Source organism: Periplaneta americana, chromosome 17 (assembly GCF_040183065.1).
Source record: "Periplaneta americana isolate PAMFEO1 chromosome 17, P.americana_PAMFEO1_priV1, whole genome shotgun sequence".
Lineage (NCBI taxonomy): Eukaryota > Metazoa > Arthropoda > Insecta > Blattodea > Blattidae > Periplaneta > Periplaneta americana.
Genome location: NC_091133.1, coordinates 62,930,826 through 62,949,744, shown reverse-complemented (window position 1 = coordinate 62,949,744; position 18,919 = coordinate 62,930,826). Strand labels below are relative to the sequence as shown.

Here is an 18,919-nt window from a genome sequence, read left to right as displayed (position 1 = left end):
ACACACACACACACACACACACACACACACACACACACACACACACACACACACACACACACACACACACACACACACACACACACACACACACACACACACACACACACACACACACACACACACACACACACACACACACACACACACACACACACACACACACACACACACACACACACACACACACACACACACACACACACACACACACACACACACACACACACACACACACACACACACACACACACACACACACACACACACACACACACACACACACACACACACGTGTTCTCCCAGGATTATGATGTTCCTTTTGAAACGTTCGGTAATCCTTCGCCCTCCTACAAAACTGACCTGCTAATGGTATAAAAAAAAATCGGCGAGGTAATCCCCTCTATTCGTGAGACACTCTATAACATTCCAATGTAAAAGGCGCCAATCAGTGGCAGGAATCATATAGGCAAATCTTCACACGCCCTAAGAAGCAGTGATCAAATACCGAAATTATTTAGATTTCGATATAATACCGCTATTACTTATACCGTTACATGACTATTAATTTTTTTTTTAATTTATACCGTTACATTATTTGTATAATTGTTATTATTAAAACCTTTATTTTTACCGGTAAAATACGTCGAAAACCGGTATATAGGTTAAATACTGATATTCGTTGAGGGGCAAATGGAACATACAATGAATTGAAGACAGCTTACTCATTGATGCACGCACGTAACAAGACAATAGATCAGTTACATGAACACAAGCCATCTATAACAACACACAATAGAAACAGGAAATCATCAATAGTAAAAACGGCCTACTTGTATACCCACAGGTCCTAAAAAAACACGCGATATGAGCACAGATGTTAAAGCGTGCATAATGTTTCTATTAGAGTGCAAATAAAATACTGTATTTATTTACCTAAGTTGACATCAGTCGGGACAAATTTCCTAGGAATGGTGCAGTCGATACAGCCGCTGCAACGTGAGTCCTGATAATGAATAGCATAGGTATAATGGCTTCTTGCGAATAACACTTTAATGGCCATCAAATGGATGTGGAAGCTTATTTAACATAACAATCTTTTAAATTTTAAACGTCAAATTGAGGATGGGTTGGTAAAGAAAGTTATGGTATTACATGGCTCGACAAAATTCCTAGGGACGGCCAATTCTGTAACAATGATATTCCGCCAATGAAAGAGTTGATTACAGCATAAATCATTACATCAATATGTGTGCTATTGGAAGTCATACAAACAATTCTGATACACAACAAGAAGTACAGTACGTACGCAGTGTATATGTTATCTGCTGATAATTATTATGTGCTGCGTAAATCTTCCATATTATCTTAGAGCTTCAATTCACTGCTGACTCATGAAGTAACGCCTCCTGTCCTCTCCTTGAGGCAGAAGGATTGAGTAGGACACACAAATTACATGGCAGCCATTCAGCACTGCTCTTTGGACGTTACTCCCCTCCCATCACGAATATAACACATGAAATGCTCGGGACCTTGACAGTGTGTTCAGAGATCTGCACCGTTAAACATAATCGGGTAAGTAGCTGTTCTAAATCTCTATGACTAACATTGCTTTATTTACTGTCTTTATCAGGACCACTTCATAATTATTAATACTATAATCGTTTATCTATTTTGAACTTACTGTTTGCTGTTTGTGTATTATTAATGATATGATATGATATAAGCTCGCGCAAGAAACGATTACCGAAAACCAATGATGGCGTTGCTGTCTGTTTTGACGTGAGTATGTAGGCACGCCGAGGGGGGAGAGGAGCGAGCCGATGGAAGTACTGTCTCTTCCAAGAAGAAGAACAAATGAGGAAATCGCTGTGGAAATAAATAACGTAGCAAGAGAAAAATTCGAAGCTAATTAAACGCGCAACATATGTTTACGAATGAAATAATAATACCGTGCGATACAAGACACGTATTCACATGCAATGGAACAAACCAGAGCAGTGGAACAAACTAAAGTCGTAATGTAACTATAGTCGGAGGCACCGATTTTGGCAGATGACCTCGATGACATTTCCAGTAGGCGAGCCAATATCGTTTGTGTAAGCTGCGAGAATGAGATGCGATAACATTCTGAGTCGTTCATATTTTCATAACAGCAGCTCATATCAATTATCCTTATTATGAAACACACCACGGTACAGTCCTACTCAAAGAATACCTTTAGTAAATGTAAATGACTTCCGTTCGTAGTGATTTTACAATACGTCTCCTACATTTTCTAAATTAAATTAATTCTTAATTAAAAGGAAAAAGCATTGCATTGCGCATATATATATATATATATATATATATATATATAATCCTACCCTTACCAGATCAATATACAAGATCTGTCCAGTAATAATCTAGGGATCGTCTACTGGTGGTGCGACAATTCAAGTTAATAAAATTACGATTCTTCTTAAGAATCAAAATATAATTTGGTTAATTGAGTAAAATTGCATGCTGCGGAAGTTACATTTATATAAGAGTATAATAAATAGGATTGTAATGGATATTACAAGGGCAATAATTTCTTCACACGCACATTGTGAATAGAACAGAGAAGAAAGCATTTTAAAATATTCGAAATCCTACAAAATATCGGATAAACCAATTTTCCCTGCACAAATTGCACCAATTGAAAAATATAATTACCATTCACAATAAATACTGTATTTTATGGATTCTAAGAGGTTGTTTATTAATCTATTGGCTGATGACTATATTAAATTCCAGCACAACATTCATTCAGAATATCTAGAAATTACACTTTGGATTTTACTAAATGTATAGGCCTACTATCAAAAGGTGTTACATACCCCCTTAAATACTGTACATGTGTTACCTGTGCGATATCCGATGTTTAATTTTTTTAAATATAATTCATAGTACTGAAACTGGCATATTGAATTCGCACAAATTGTATTGTTCGTAATTTTCGTCTCGAAAACCCCTAAGATATCTAATTTAATTTTTCACCCATTTTTGTCCCACTCCACCACTTTAGGGACAAAGTCGGACTAAATAATACCTTATTCGTATTCTGTGATCGCAAAGATCCCCAGATATCGACTTTCATCGAGATCGGATGACATGAGATTTCTCACTCCCTTCTGCCTTTTCATCAGTACCTTAGGATATGGTATTTAAAAAATCTAAGAATGTTTAACCAATATTGTAGAGAGTAACCTTCATTTTAAATGTTACGTCTCTAGTTAAATATAGTTTAGTGAATTTTTAAAATCGTCGACTTCTTTCTCTCTCCTCTCTATTCGGAAGTAAAAAAAAAAAAAAAAACTGAAGTCATTTCAAGGGAGTAGCCTGCATGAAATTGAATTTTTTACTTTCCTTATACATTTTAGAAACAATTCTGAAAGATGAGATGGATAGTCTAACCCAATTTTATGAGTGAATCTTTGTTTTAAATTTAAAGGCTGCACGTCTGCTGGTTAAAAAAAATAAATCGGTATAATTATTTTGATCATTACTGCCTCCCATTTTCCATCCCTTAATGTTCGTATTTCGTAAAACTCAGTCTTATCTATTGACTAAGGATTAACATATTTCCATATACATATATATAACAGATTATATTTCCATTTCGTACAATATTCTGGTCACGAGACATAATCATATACTTTGTCTTTTCGGGATTTACTACCAAACCTATCGCTTTATTTGCTTCAAGTAAAATTTCCGTGTTTTCCTTAATCGTTTGTGGAGTTTTTCCTAACATATTCACGTCATCCGCATAGACAAAAAGCTGATGTAACCCGTTCAATTCCAAACCCTCTCTGTTATCCTGAACTTTCCTAATGGCATATTCTAGAGCGAAGTTAAAAAGTAAAGGTGATAGTGCATCTCCTTGCTTTAGCCCGCAGTGAATTGGAAACGCATCAGATAGAAAATGGCCTATACGGACTCTGCTGTAAGTTTCATTGAGACACATTTTAATTAATCAAACAAGTTTCTTGGGAATACCAAAGACACATATAGACTACTGTAATATTTGTTTAGTTTTTAGAGGTGACTGTGCACAGTTCAATAGAATACTCGAGCGTGCATGTTTACTCTTATGTCCTACCCATTCCACTGCGACAGAGATAACAGCCGATCTTGCAGCGGTGAGGACTCGCTCTCCAGTTCACAATAAGAAAATCCATCTGCCAAAATCCGTGGCGCGACCTATACCACAACGCAAGACTGATTCTATCGATGTCATTTCTCTTCCGACTGTACTCTTGAATATCATTCAAGTTATCTCGTGACCTTTCCTCTCGCCCGCTTTTCCTTATCGCATTGTTTCATTCGCATTCCTTCCGTCGGTAATCCGTGGTTGCGAGACATATATATTTCATCATAGCATTGCTAACATGTAGTGGTGGACCTCACATTTTCACGTACTGTCGGTGTCTCAGGAGAAGACGAGAGCGGACTGAGGAGGAAGGGACGTGAACAGATAACGTACGACAACATGTCCAATATTTGTACTGCAGTAAGCGGAAACATTAGGTCTCCTTCTGTTCAACTTATTTTTAATTTCCATACGCATTGTTACTCATGTTTCCTGCACGAGTAATAACCTGGCTACTGGGATGCTTATCTGAGCGATGTTTATAATAATCAACAGCGATAGTCAAGAAGGTCACATTCTTTCCGCTCGTCTTCTCCTGAGTAACGGACAGTATATGGTGCCACCATTAACAACCACTACAAATAACACTTCCTTGCAGTATACTTTAATAAAACTACCCTAATCCCACTACCTATCTCCCCTTTTGCTGCTCAATCCATCGTCTACGATTTATTTAATATTTATCCTACCTTGTTTATGCTATACATTATTTATTACTAGTTCACACATATACTTTACTGTTTATACCAGTTCACTTCTATAGCCGATTCGTTATTCAATTCACTATTCTCCATAATAACTTACGTGCACCATCAATAATTCCTACTATTCACACCTTCGTTAACTCCGATGCCTTGATATTAATTTTTCCATTTACTTTTTTCTTGCTCTTGTACTAGTTCACTAATATTGGTCACTTATTAACTCGAGAATTACTGTTCACTACTGTTTTTTTTTTACCCTAGCAAAACAGGTCCATATAATCACTGATCTCTATAAAAAAAAGAGTACTCGGATCTTAAATTGCAGTAGAACAAAGAATGGAAACTATTCGTCTCTTTCCTTCTCATGAATTTCACCATAAGCGCTATCCTTTTCTAATCTAACGAGATTGCTACATTTCCGTAAAATGTATAGTACTCGATTAAAACACATGAATATATAGTTACGTAGAGAATTCAAATCTGCATCTGTTGGCGTTAATGAAAAATGTCTTACAAAGTAATTAAGGGTTAAACTGTCAATATAATGAAAATTTACTTCAACTGCAAAATCTTCGCTACACGAAACATATCACGTCGTAACTCCTATATTAAATTCGTTAGAAACTTTTCCATTTTACTGTTGGTGAAGAAACATTCACTCTCCACTTCCGTAAGTTTTAATCTAAATGTTACTTTCTTTTTAGTCGTGTGTGTGTGTGTGTTTTTTTTTTCTTAAAATAAAACTTGTGCAAGATAAAATAAGATATAGGCCCATAAGATATCAGATTGTAAAATGGATTCTCAAATTAAGAAGAAACGTTTTATAGATATGTTTATAACAGTTGTGACGTTTCGCTTAAGCCACTCTTGCGCGCTTTCTTCTGCAGTTGACGTCGCAACACGCATTCCATAAGCGCTGTACTGCAATTTAAGGTCCGAATACTCCATACTTCTGTCACTGATCACTCCCCCCCCCCCCCCGTTCGAGCTACCACTTTCTTCACTCGCTTTTCTCCCTCATACGCTCAAAATCTCATCTCCTCCATATTTTTCACTAATTTTCGTTATACCTCACAGCTCACTTAACGATTGATTTAATTCCTCGATTTTTTTTTACTATCATGCTTCTAAAATCATTAAAAGCCTCAACAATATCACGAGCAAACACTGCATTAGAGTATTTTAAATTACTTCTTTCATTCCCGCCCTTGGTACTATCACTTCCTCCCTCAATTCCACGTCCCGACTCATGGATTAGTTTTTTCCTATCACTAGTCTTCTTCTCTTTTCTCATGCTCCTTGTGCCACTCATCCTCACATTCAAGTGCTTTCTTAGCAGATTTGAATTCCTCTTACTCTGCAGTTTAACGTTGCTTCCCTCTCTATGTCTTTATGAACAATGTATTTACCACGGTCTAGTATATACAGTCACGAAGCTTGAGTTTTGAGGGTACTAGGAACACAGTCACGAAGCTTGAGTTTTGAGGGTACTAGGAACAATAGACTGTGCAGATACTATTTCGCATTGTCTGTGATGAGGCGATAATAGCGATCCTAGTGGTTAGCAACTATCTATGGATGCATATTTACTACGTATTGAGCTTCGTGACTGTATATACTAGACTGTGTTATTTACTATGCGGCTGATTCATATGCACTAAAACAGCAAAATATATATGCACGTATGCACTTACAAAACGAAGATACTGCATATGTACTAAAATAACAAATTATGCTACGTTAAAATTCAATAAATATACATTTATAAATAATATTACTTTAAGCAATCCACTAGTATTTATGGTTTTTGTATTATACGTAAGAATACTGAAACAACATCACTTGTTAAAGTTGCATGTCCCTCAACCCACTGCTTGAGCAGTATACTTCGACCCATTTTTCATTAAGCGTCGTTAAACAACTAATTCTAAATTAATAATTTTCTTCCTGCTAAGCTCTTCTACAATACAATCCATATTACACATTATCGAAGTTTCTCTCACTCGTCACCATAATAAAATGAAATATTCTGATTTGTCACGTCGGCAAGTAGTAAAACTGAAAATCGCATTATTGAATCTATATTACTGTTGACAGGCGGTGAAATTCGACTTTACCGAGCGCATATAAGTATATCAACACTTCCTGTAACGTTCGCACCGATAATATTGTAGCCTTCTCGTGACATCAAATCTTATGCATGTGTAAAGTACATAATAAGGCTGCTTCTTGTTTTTTATTATTTGTTCTGTTCTTTTAAGGGAAGTCTGTACACCAAATTTTGACAAAAGAATGAAATGTTGGATTTTATCGTTTTCCGGTAGTTTAATATGTGCAAAATGATAATATTATTTGTTTCTTCTAATTGTCAGCTTTAGCTCTATATTCAGAAAAAATATTGTAGTAACTCTTAATGCAAAAAAATGTTAGGCCTATCAATGAAAACTTTTTTCTTGCCAACCGCTCTGTGGAATTTTAAATTTATTTAGCCGGTTGTATATATAAAAGTATGTTACATATGCCCTACTTTTTCTCCATTTGTATCTTTTGTCATTTCTGACAAAAGTACACCCACTTGAGGAATTTAACATTGCAAGATATGGAAACTTTGACATCATTGTTCTGCATTTTCTTATTTTTTGTGACATTGGTACACTTTTCTCAGAAAGTATTGTACCCAGAAGGCTGAAATTAATATACAACATCAATGTGATGGCATTTTACACAGTAGGTTAAAAAATTAAGTTTATTTCTATCTTCAGCAAAAAATAAAAAATAATTTGCAGTCATTCTTAATGCAAAAATATGTTATCAATGATTTTTTTTGCCAACCGCTCCGTAGAATTTTAAATTTATTTAATCGGTTGTTTAGATAAAGGTATGTTACATATGCCCTATTTTTTCTACAATTGTTTCTTTTATAACTTCTGAGAAAAGTGTACCCAAAATTGAGGAATTTAACATTGTAAGATGTGGAAGTACACACTCCCCTTAATCTCATAACGTCCCAATTATACGTTTCCACAGGGCCAGCAGTGCATTAATGACGCGAAATTGTCAACAATGATTCGACGACAAACAGTGCACTGTCTGAACGTTGTCAGATAATGAAATGCAATTAACTACTGTAATGTGTTTCGATGTCTGCGTTTCATCCGATTTTCCGTATTCTTACCTTGGTTTAAGCAGGAGGTTACTAAGAAATTAAATTTGATTTAAATGAGCTAAGCTGAAATAAGTATTAATAACCTCTTAGATATATGAAGAGTACAGCATGCAGATAAAATACATAGAACAGAAATCAACTTCATTAGGTATTGTTGACAGAAAGGAAGAAATGCTGATAAACAAGGACAAAAAGACCAGTGGAACTGGTCAGCAAGTGGCACAATTCAATAAAATAATGACTTCTGACACTTCAGCTGTGCGTTCGCAGTGATGACCATATTAGATTCACGACCTTGAAACCATGTCATGTAGATCTACTGTCAAGCTGCGAGTGGAGTACCTACAGTATCTGTGTGTGTTGACTTTATAATAGCGTTTATCTGTCTCACTGGCGGAATGTCCTAAGAAATGTGTTCACTCATTGTGTATTTAGTTTCTTTTCTGATTTTCTATTATTTTATTGAAATCTCACTCATTGTATGTGACAGCAATCCTAAGCAACGCTTCTAACAATTACATCTTTCCTTACTTGCATTAGCTTTTCCCATAAATATTAGAACTCAAAACAACAATCGACATGTGGTTTGCAAATAAATAATAAAAAAAATATTTTGAATAGCCTGGAAGTATTAAACTGTTTGCATGGCAAACTCTGATTTAGATTTTTCAAACAAGTTCCAATATTGTTCGAGTAGGCTTCCGCGACTGGTGTACATGGTCTGTGGATAAACTTCGGGGCTTATACCGCGTTGTCTTGGTGTTACACGCCTCCTCACATCACCACCCAGGAGTCAAGAGTTCGGTCATCAAAACTCTCACCGAGCGCGCTCACAGAATTTATGACTCTGACAACCTACGAGCACAACTTCAATTCCTACACAAAACCTTAAAAACAACGGATATGACAACAACATTATAAGGAAGTCCACATACAAGAACTCACAACAAGAAGCAAACGAAGAGGATCCTGAACCTATGAACATGAAACAGAAGGCCTTCCTCCCATACATAGGAGGAACCACAGACAGAATTGGGAAACCACTGAAGAAATTCAATATCAAGACGGTATACAACGTCCCACACAAGATCTCCCACTCTTTAGTCAAAGTCAAAGATAAACTTCCATACTTCCAATCAGCCGGAATATACATGATCCCTTGCTCCTGCGGTCTGAAATACATAGGCCAAACTGGACGTACGGTGGAAGATAGAAGGAAGGAACACATTCGACTCTGCAAATACGGCCCATACGAAAAATCTGCTATAGTCTTACACTCAGCAGATTCAGGCCACGCCATCGAATTCGACAATATCAAGATAATAGATAAAGAAGGCAACATATACAGAAGACTGGTCAAAGAAGCCATCCACACCAAACTACATCCCAACAACATTAACAAGGACGATGGGTTACAACTCAGTAACTCATGGGGAAGTCTATTCCAAGATCACACTTAGGAACGAGAAACCAGGTCTCCACATGTACGCGGCGCTCCTTCATCCGGATATCGGGCACGGAATCAAGGTCACTCTTTCGGACCTTATTAGGGCCAGTCTTTAATATGAATACTCCCCTCCATACAGACTTCAACTGGATTGGACAACGAAAAACCAATCAGATGCCAGAAGGAGAACCTAGATCTATAATTGAAAAATCCTCCCAGAGAGAGAGGGGGGAGGGGAGGGGGCGGGGAGGGGAGGGGAGGGGGAGAGGGAGAGAGAGAGACTCTCTCTCTCGCATACTACAGTATTTCCTTATCCAACTGCTCTGAGGATGACCACAAGACAGCGGTCGAAACATCAGCCACCAACACCAAGACAACGCGGTATAAGCCCCGAAGTTTATCCACAGACCAAGTTCCAATATTATTCACTCTTTTGATCAGAAATATTGTTTAGCGGTTTTAAACATTAAAAATAGTGAAGATATTTCTGCAGAATCTGGGATATCAATAAATCTAAACAGTCCAGGAATGTATTTATACCTGAAAAGCATCATTTATGTTATGATTTTGTATTTCCCTTCAAGTCTGTAACAGATGATTAAGATGCTCAAAGACTTCAATGAGAAATCCGAGGTCGATTATCATTCTTATTATCCTATTAATGCTTTTGTTTCACAATAAGGGTTTCCTAAAATGAATAAATAGACACGCTAAGCATGTCCCCTTGATTTGATATTTTTCTTGTAAATTGTGGCCAGGCAACCTCTCATCGATGTGAGGTCAACCGAGCGCACAGATAAAGACACCTACTATTACAGTGCATTACTGGTTTCCGAAATCATAAGCTTAGACATTATTTATGTGAATTTGACAAAGTACGCCAATGCAGAACACATCCTTTACTAGAAAGTAATCCGATATTTTAGAACGATACATACAAATTGCTATTGAACTATTATCATAACATTGTACAGTCTATCCCGTACCCCGTATAATAAACATAATTGCATTAATAAAAATATCTTCCTGAGCATTTTGCACTTCTATAAAATATTTACACAGAGTCAATATTTAACCTTTCCTATATCGGACACTACGTGGATATATTTTTGTTAGGACCATTAGAGACAAAATGTGTGTTAATTTATTTATTTATAGTAATAGTTCACTTATTTAATTCTTAACGAACAAATTGTTTTAATATAAATTGAGATCAATTTAACACAAATTAATATAATTTATAATTTTATTACATTTCAGAAGACGTCAGAGAAATATTCCAAAGATGGCGATCATATTTGAATCCCTTCTTCTCGAAGCTGGGGTCCTAGCAGCTTGCATAATAACAGCAATCTACTTTTACTTCAAGCGCTCCTGGATATACTGGAAGGAACGAAATGTGCCTTATGTAGAACCAACTTTCCCTTTCGGAAACTTTAGCGATATGGCATTATTGCGGAAGCCAATAGGAGAAGTTTACAAAAACCTGTATGACCAGCTAGAAGGAGAGAAATATGGAGGCACATACATGTTTACAAAGGCCGGATTCCTCTTCCGCGATCCAGAAATCATTAAGAACGTATTAGTAAAAGATTTCTCCAACTTTCACGACAGAGGTTTCTACATGAATGAAGAGCGGGAACCTTTATCGGGCCATTTGTTCCTTTTGCCCGGAACTAAGTGGAGGAATCTTCGTGTAAAACTGACACCGACATTCACGTCTGGAAAGATGAAGATGATGTTTCAAACTTTGGTCGATTGCGGACAGGAGCTTGGGGAATGTCTAACGGAAACGGCAAACAATGAAGAAGTAATTGAAATAAAAGACGTCGTGGCTAGGTTTTCTACAGACATAATTTCTTCTTGCGCTTTTGGCATACAGTGCAACTGTCTTAAGAACCCAGATGCGGAATTTCGAAAATGGGGAAGAAAAATATTTGAACTATCAATTAGAGGCTTTATAGCTGGTCTTGTGATGTTTATGACACCTGCTTTAGCAGACAAACTTAAATTGAAGCAATTTGACACAGAAATGTCGGAATACTTCCTTAAAATGGTACAAGATACAGTCAGCTATCGCGAAGAGAATAACTTTAAAAGAAATGACTTCATGCAGCTACTGATTCAACTCAAGAACAAGGGAGTAGTCGACGCCGACATAAAAAATGATCACCAGGAGGGGCATACCACTGTGGAAGAGAAATCAGATGATACCAGTAAGTGCTTCCGTTGGAATGGTTTTGTTCCTCTTTTCTCGTCTCCTCTCTAACTTTCTCTCTTCTTTTGTCTTCTTTGTGCCATCGTTTTCACTCGTTTTTCTGGGTAGAATTTAGATATTTTGGACTTTTTTCTCACTGTTGTTTTAAAACAAACATTACGTTGAAAAAGATGAATTTTAGCTAAGCATCTTAAAATATTGTAATGTTCCTGCCGATGTGAAGAGTGAGGAAATGGAATTATAGAGAGCTTCAGAGTGACAATACAATGAAAGAAAAGAGAAACTTTGCTGATTTAAGTTAGATTTTTATTAAGCCGAAGTGGTAATGTTTCCATCCGCTCCCGTTGTATGGGAAATGTATCACTGTGGAAATAAGATTCATATACGTATGTTTTTCCTTAAGGGCTCAACGTAAACGAACTTTTCTGTCATCGATTTTCTATCTTAAGCTAGACTGACCAAGAAGAGGTGCGGTTATTGCTGTTATCGTTTCTAGGATTTAATCTTTCCTTGCAAATAGGCCGACACTAAATGGGTGGAATAGTTATAACACAAAGTCTCTGGCAGAGGCTATCACTTGGTAAATTAAGAACCAAAACAAACCATGGTGAATGTTAAATTGAACTCAGAAAGGTAGAGGTGGTAAGTCGGAGTCAAAAATCTTGTTGAGACCTTCTGCTCCAGGTAGTCGCTGGTGAACGACTGTCCCGATGTGTTAAGTCCAACTTGTGAAAAACCATTAAACATTCAAATAAACTCGCCAAATATAAGCGTAAAACTCGCTAATTATATAGATATAATTTTTTATTTCATTACTGAATTATTCCTCTGTGAATGGACTTCAGAAAGGATAGATTTGTTGAAAAGCATGAAGAGGACTAGCGAATATTTTTCAGTACTTACATATATGGTGGTTTTAATAATAAAAAGAATTGAATATTTTGAGAGGTGGTAGTATTCATCAAAATAAAACAAAAATTCTAATAAACATGGGTCCCAAAATTAATATCTTCCGACTTAGGTATACTTGTTCACCAACATCATAGGAGATACACAAAGTATTTTATATTCAAAAAATGCAATATTCTGAGAGGTGATAATAGCCATCAAACCAAGAAACAAAGTCTAATAAACATGGGCCATATTCTAAGAAGTGGTAATAGAAATCAAAACAAGCAACAAGGTCTAATAAACTTGGATCATATTCAATACAAGCAACGAGGTCTAATAAACTTGGGTCTTATTCAGAAAGGTGGTAATAGTCATCAAAACAAGAAACGAAGTCTAATAAAATTGGGTCATAGTCTGAGACGTGGTAATAACTATCAAAACAAGCGACAAAGTCTAATAAACATGGGCCATATTCTGAGAAGGGGTAATAGCCATCAAAAGAAACAACAAATTTTATGACATGAGGGATATTTTCGTTGGTGTTCCATACGCAATCAGCACTCAAAATGAGTTTCAGAATTATTAAAAAAAACTCAGTCGCATAAATATGAAATAAATTAGATTTCCCAATGCCTATCGATTAATAAATTTTAGTCGTAGACAGAGGGCCAAAAATGTAGATTTAATGGGTAAATCATGTTATTGGCAACATTGTTATCCCTCGAGTCAAATCACTCAATTCTATGTAGCCTAGTTTTAGAATGGGGTGTGTACGTGCTGAAGTCAGGTAAAAAAAGAAAAATATCTTTTTCTACTTTATTTCGCATGGCTAACGCCATGACGTGACTAATTCAAAATAAGAGAACCAAACTGATTGCGGTCATGACCGAAGCTAAGAAAGAGATCTCCGGGAAAGAATGTGAGGATGCGCTGCTGTCCTCTGCAACACGAGTCAATTCTTTAAGATAATCCATCAATTTCTTATAGTATCTCTTTCTATTTCGACATTGCCCACAGAAAATGTACCCTAATTCATAAATATGTAAACATGACACTATCGAGAATGCTTCTACAATTCAAATTTTGTCTCTTAATGTATTTTTTTACATCCAAACCCGTTATAATTGAAGGATTCAGAGCCATAGTGGGCCAAACGCCATATATTAAAAACGTAGAAAACAAGGGTTAAGTTACCATAATTTAATTAAACATATAGCAAGTAATAGACCTATAAAATATGTGCATTAAAACTAAATATGTCAATCTTCATTAAACTATGGTATTCACTCAACTTCAGCCGTTGCTTTCTACGTTTTTAATAAATGGCGCTTGGCCCACTATGACTCTGAACCCTTCAATTGTTCCAAAGTAGATTTCCGGTAACTTCACCTCTTCCCAATTTAATTTAATTCATGTTATTTTCTGTAACTCATCCTCTTTTCAAAATCAAAATTAGATTTTGAACACAGAAGCCATTTATGTTTATGTGAAGCACCCCGTTCCAGTTACAAGAGAGAAAATTATAAGGCTTATAACTAAAAGGTTTATTCGACGTCACTCATCCGGGGTACCCAGAACGTACAAGTGTAAGATTTTTTACAACCACAGCCGTTACTATAGATGTTTGCAAACTTTAGCTCTTACAAATTTTATTTACTTCATAATATTTTACTTTCTGTAATTAATTTTGTGTTTTACAAGCAAAATTATAGCCAATTTAATTTCATATGGATTGATATCCTTTCTTGAATTATTAATCAATAAAGGTATATTCTTAAACAGACTTAAATTAACTACATAAAACTGAATACACCATAATCTCATATCAAGGCTCTCTTTCAGAATTGTCCATGAACTCCCTGGCAGCCCAGGCTTTCGTATTCTTCGGCGCAGGCTTTGAGACTTCTTCCACCACAATGACATTCTGTCTGTACGAGCTGTGTATCAATTCTGAAATTCAGGATCGTGTGAGGTGGGAAATTGATGAAATTCTGGAGAAACATGATGGAAAAATCACATACGAGGCTGTTCAGGAGATGGAATATTTAGACAAAGTCGTTTCAGGTAAGCTCACGGTTTGTAAGAAAGTTCCAATAACCGACATCATCACTGAATAAATAATTTTTCATCAAGATCTCTATGGACTCTTTAGTAATTTATCGTTACTTATAGCTTATGAGTACTTTCGAACGACGTTGAGGTTCGATTTCCAGAAAAAAAGCCTTTCCGCTAACTCATAAAACAAGTTTGCTTTTATTGCAATGTTATTATTGGCTATATATTATGGTATTGATATGTTCAAAATTAAAAATGTATACTCACATTTTGATCGCATATAATATAATAAGCAGATTGGGGTCTTTCGTTTCACAAAGTTCGTTGCCATTTACCCATTATTAGTTGAATCTTACAATGCTTATACTCAAAGACTGAAAGTTTTCTCGATTTTGTGACCTTGAAATTATCAGTGCTAATATCGCTCATAAGTAGGGAGTCGATGACACAGAAAAATAGCCTATAAAATGACCTTAAATATCTGAAAATATGACATTACAGTTTTTAAAAAAATTACCATAATTTTAATTGTAAAATACAAACAAAATAATAGTGTACTTCTATCTGTGGAAAATACATTGTCACTAAACTCACTGTAACAAGAAACTTCGTGCGCTTTGTTTTACTCTCGGTATTTTTACGTCTTAACTTGTGTAATACAATATATATGCTGGCTGCGGGCACTGTGGCTGCAGTATTTGTTCTATTGCTTTGAATGGAGGGAAGCACGTAACACACGTGATCAGGTGTCAAGGCTGATGCAACCAACCATAAAAAGAATCTTTCAAGGCACAATCGAAATGCGAAAGCAATTTGAAGTAGGTTCTCGAATAAAGACTAAGACTATACCGTAAAAATTTCCCCTTCATAAGCAGAAAAAGACAAAAAGTAGAATATTCGCTTAAAAATGACCAATAGACAATAAAAGATCGAAGAATGCAAGAAAATGCAAAATATAAGTAGGCTATATTAGTTCGTGTTGAAATGAAATGAGCTTGTATTGCATCCCACATTGTCTGCGATGTCTCTGAAAAAAGATGATATTTCATCAACTTCCGAACCCCATTTTTTAAGTGTTAGGTCTATCTTTCGCAACCAGTATTCTCTCCTCTCTAACATTTCCCGCTTTATTAGTGTTTCTCAAATAGTGTATTACAAGATGCGACCCTATTTGAATTAGCGACTATTTCAAGTTCTGGTAAAATTTCTAACATATCTTAGATCTTATGAAAATTTACTGCGGGAATATATTTATATTTTATGAATCCATTGAATTAGCACTTTAATGGAAAACATAACTATTAAAACGCTTTTTAGTCTACATTTCTTTGAAATAATCCACCACTGATGGAATGGTTGCGATATTTAATTCTCCAGTTCAAGTATTGGTAAACTGAGAAAACACCATATCACAAAAGTACACTAATATTAACTACAGAGGTTAAATCAGTTTAATGTTTCTGAACTTAAGGTACTGGTATCCAAAAAGTAAGATTTCTAGAACTTAATTTATATTGGCAAAGTGTTGTGTATTTGGCAGATTAATATATATTAAAATATATAACATTACAGAAACTCTTCGCAAGTACCCACCACTTCCTATCCTGAACCGAGAATGTACCAAAACCTATCACATTCCTGGCACGGATATTGTGCTGAATAAGGGAGATCTGACGGTCATCCCTGTGCTGGGACTTCACCATGATCCCAAGTACTACCCCAACCCGGAGAAATTCGACCCCGAACGATTCAGCGAGGAGGAAAAAGCGAAGAGACATCACTACGTGTACCTGCCATTCGGAGAGGGACCCAGAATATGCATCGGTAAGTTCACTAATCTGCAAGAATCAACAAGAAAAATAAGCATACTATAATTTTGCAAATTCCAATCTAATTAAGGGGTTAGGTACAGCTTACAGAAGTAAAATTTTTGGAAATATTCAACATTTTTTTCCTCCATTACTGTATCGTGTACAATAATGAAAATTGGTATATGTAAAACACTGTCCTTCTGCTATATGAAACAAATATTTTTATGATTTAAAAAAAAATTATTTAAATTGTTTCTCAAAATTCAATATGGTGGCAGTTTACTGTGCTGTTATGACGCGTTTCCCTTATAGCTCATAAACTTGTTAACTTTTTCATGTTCTCTCTCTTTTATTTTATTGCTGAAACTCATGTTTACAATATCATGCTCTTTCAACTACATTCCTTAATAAATAATATTTTTTTTTATTTTGTGTTAGAAGAAACTACTGATATTTGATATTTTTTTAAATGAATTTATTTTACCCGACAACCTATCAAAGGTACAAAAGTCATTTTACATCATATTGAAGATATGACATGCGTAAATACACACGAAAACTTTCATCACAGAATTTTGGATAGTTATTGAGTTATGTGGGAAACGTTTCATCACTGCACAGTGAACTCAATTTTGAAAAAAAAAATGTAAATATATTTTTTTTAAATCACAGAAATATTTTTTTCATGTAGCAGAAGGACAGTGTTTTACACATACTAATGTTCGTTATTGTACAAGATACAGAAGTGGAGGGAAAAAATGTTGAATATTTCCAAAATTTTACTGCTGTAAGCTGTACCTAACCCCTTAAAAGATAATAATGAATTATACGGAGTCAAAAAACGAATGACAGCCTAATATATATTGTATGTCTGATACTTTATGTTAAGGTATACATCGATTCTTAGCATAAAAATCCACATTTTTCCCTATTGTCTTTCAAACTTTGGTGACATGATTCTTGAGAGTGAACTATGCAATTTATATAATTCAAACTTGAAAATCGAATTTGGGGACCCTAAGAAAAATTAAAATTTTGGACCGAACTAACTTCATTAGAAATTGACCTAGGGTAAAACTTCTTTCGACAAAATGATCTCCTACGTATGGAGAATGTTGCAAATTAGAATTATTTATTTATCTTGAACCATTCAAAAGAGATGCCACATAATATAATCACTTCAGAAAAAATGTATATTTGTATAATTTTGGGTAAAAAATAATTATAATCGATTGAAAACAATAATTTTAGTTTACAACGTAGCCACATGTTTAAGCTTTAGTTTGGTGCCTCAATGAAGTCTTTTGCCCAATTGGAAGTTTACTTTTTGTCTGTCGAAAAGATAAGAAATGTCGGAAGATGTGAAATAGGAGAAAACAGACAATGAAGATGGCGTAATATATAGAAAATAAAGTGCGCTTATATTATAAATGCCCAAATAATTACGAAATTATTGAGAAAACGGCCACAAGTTACATAATTTTGAGAACTAGAAGAACTGCATTCAACAAATCCTTACTTTCTATCCTGAAATTTATCTCTATCTTTTTCAGGATTGCGATTTGGATTAATGCAGACAAAAGTCGGGTTGATTTCTCTTCTGTCCAGATATCAATTTAATGTCAGCAAGGAAACTCCAATGCCTTTGGCGATGGACGTGAAGTCTTTCATACTGTCACCTGTTGGTGGCATGCATTTGCAGATTAAGAAGAGGGTTAAGTAATTAATTAGTTTCTAATTATTCTGGATGCTATGTTGTATCCGTTTTCATTATTAGTGACATTCACTGAACCGTATGTACATACCCTATGTACTCGTATGTAGTTATAACAATATTTTTTGCAAGCTAATAAATTTAGGCTACATTACGTATAGCCTGTGTACATTTATATTACTGTCATTTGTAATAATAGGCCTAATTGTTGTCTTCTAATGCAGAGCTATAAAATTGTTGACGAAATTATACACGTATCATGATTAAAATCAATTTCGTAAATTGTACCTTTTCCATATGTCACAACACCAAATTGATTTTACAACTACTGTCAATCATAAACTAAGCAAATGAATATTACTGAATACCAATTCAAAGTAATTTCTGCAATAAATTTAGTTTCACAGTAGGCCTACTTTCCCAAGAATACGTAAAGCTTCACGTACGAATAGATGAAGGTATATTGGCTTTTATAGCATTATTATACACAATTTCGTTATTGGATTTTAGCTTCAAATTTTTATGTGATTGTCTCGGGAAAAATATAGGCCTAATCTAAGTACGCTTTTATTTTTTATTATCACTACTACTGGTTTCATGTACAAAGTATTGTTATGTTTCGTGACCAGAATATTGTACGAAATGGAAATATAAAAATTGGAAATTTATCCTTTGAAGGTAACTCTTTCAATCCATCCTCTTTCACCGTGTCAGTATGTCGCCTATGGAACTCCTT

General features: G+C 35.3%; 1 protein-coding gene across 1 annotated transcript; it reads left to right on the top strand.

Moving 5' to 3' along the window:
• Window positions 1-1,418: 1,418 nt before the first annotated feature.
• Window positions 1,419-18,851, top strand: LOC138692847 (probable cytochrome P450 6a14). Its single transcript, XM_069816121.1, has 5 exons — window positions 1,419-1,575; window positions 10,755-11,710; window positions 14,446-14,667; window positions 16,231-16,482; window positions 18,023-18,851. The coding sequence occupies exons 2-5, from the start codon at window positions 10,780-10,782 to the stop codon at window positions 18,190-18,192; spliced, it is 1,575 nt and encodes a 524-aa protein (XP_069672222.1). The 5' UTR covers window positions 1,419-1,575; window positions 10,755-10,779; the 3' UTR covers window positions 18,193-18,851.
• The last annotated feature ends 68 nt before the right edge of the window (window positions 18,852-18,919 follow it).

What these genes read in the sequence shown, in the direction of transcription:
- LOC138692847 (XM_069816121.1), top strand. Translation starts at nt 10,780, where the DNA reads ATGGCGATCATATTTGAATCCCTTCTTCTCGAAGCTGGGGTCCTAGCA. An exon ending in TTTAGACAAAGTCGTTTCAG is followed by an intron (nt 14,668 to 16,230) that starts GTAAGCTCACGG and finishes ATAACATTACAG; the next exon opens with AAACTCTTCGCAAGTACCCA. An exon ending in GGGACCCAGAATATGCATCG is followed by an intron (nt 16,483 to 18,022) that starts GTAAGTTCACTA and finishes TATCTTTTTCAG; the next exon opens with GATTGCGATTTGGATTAATG.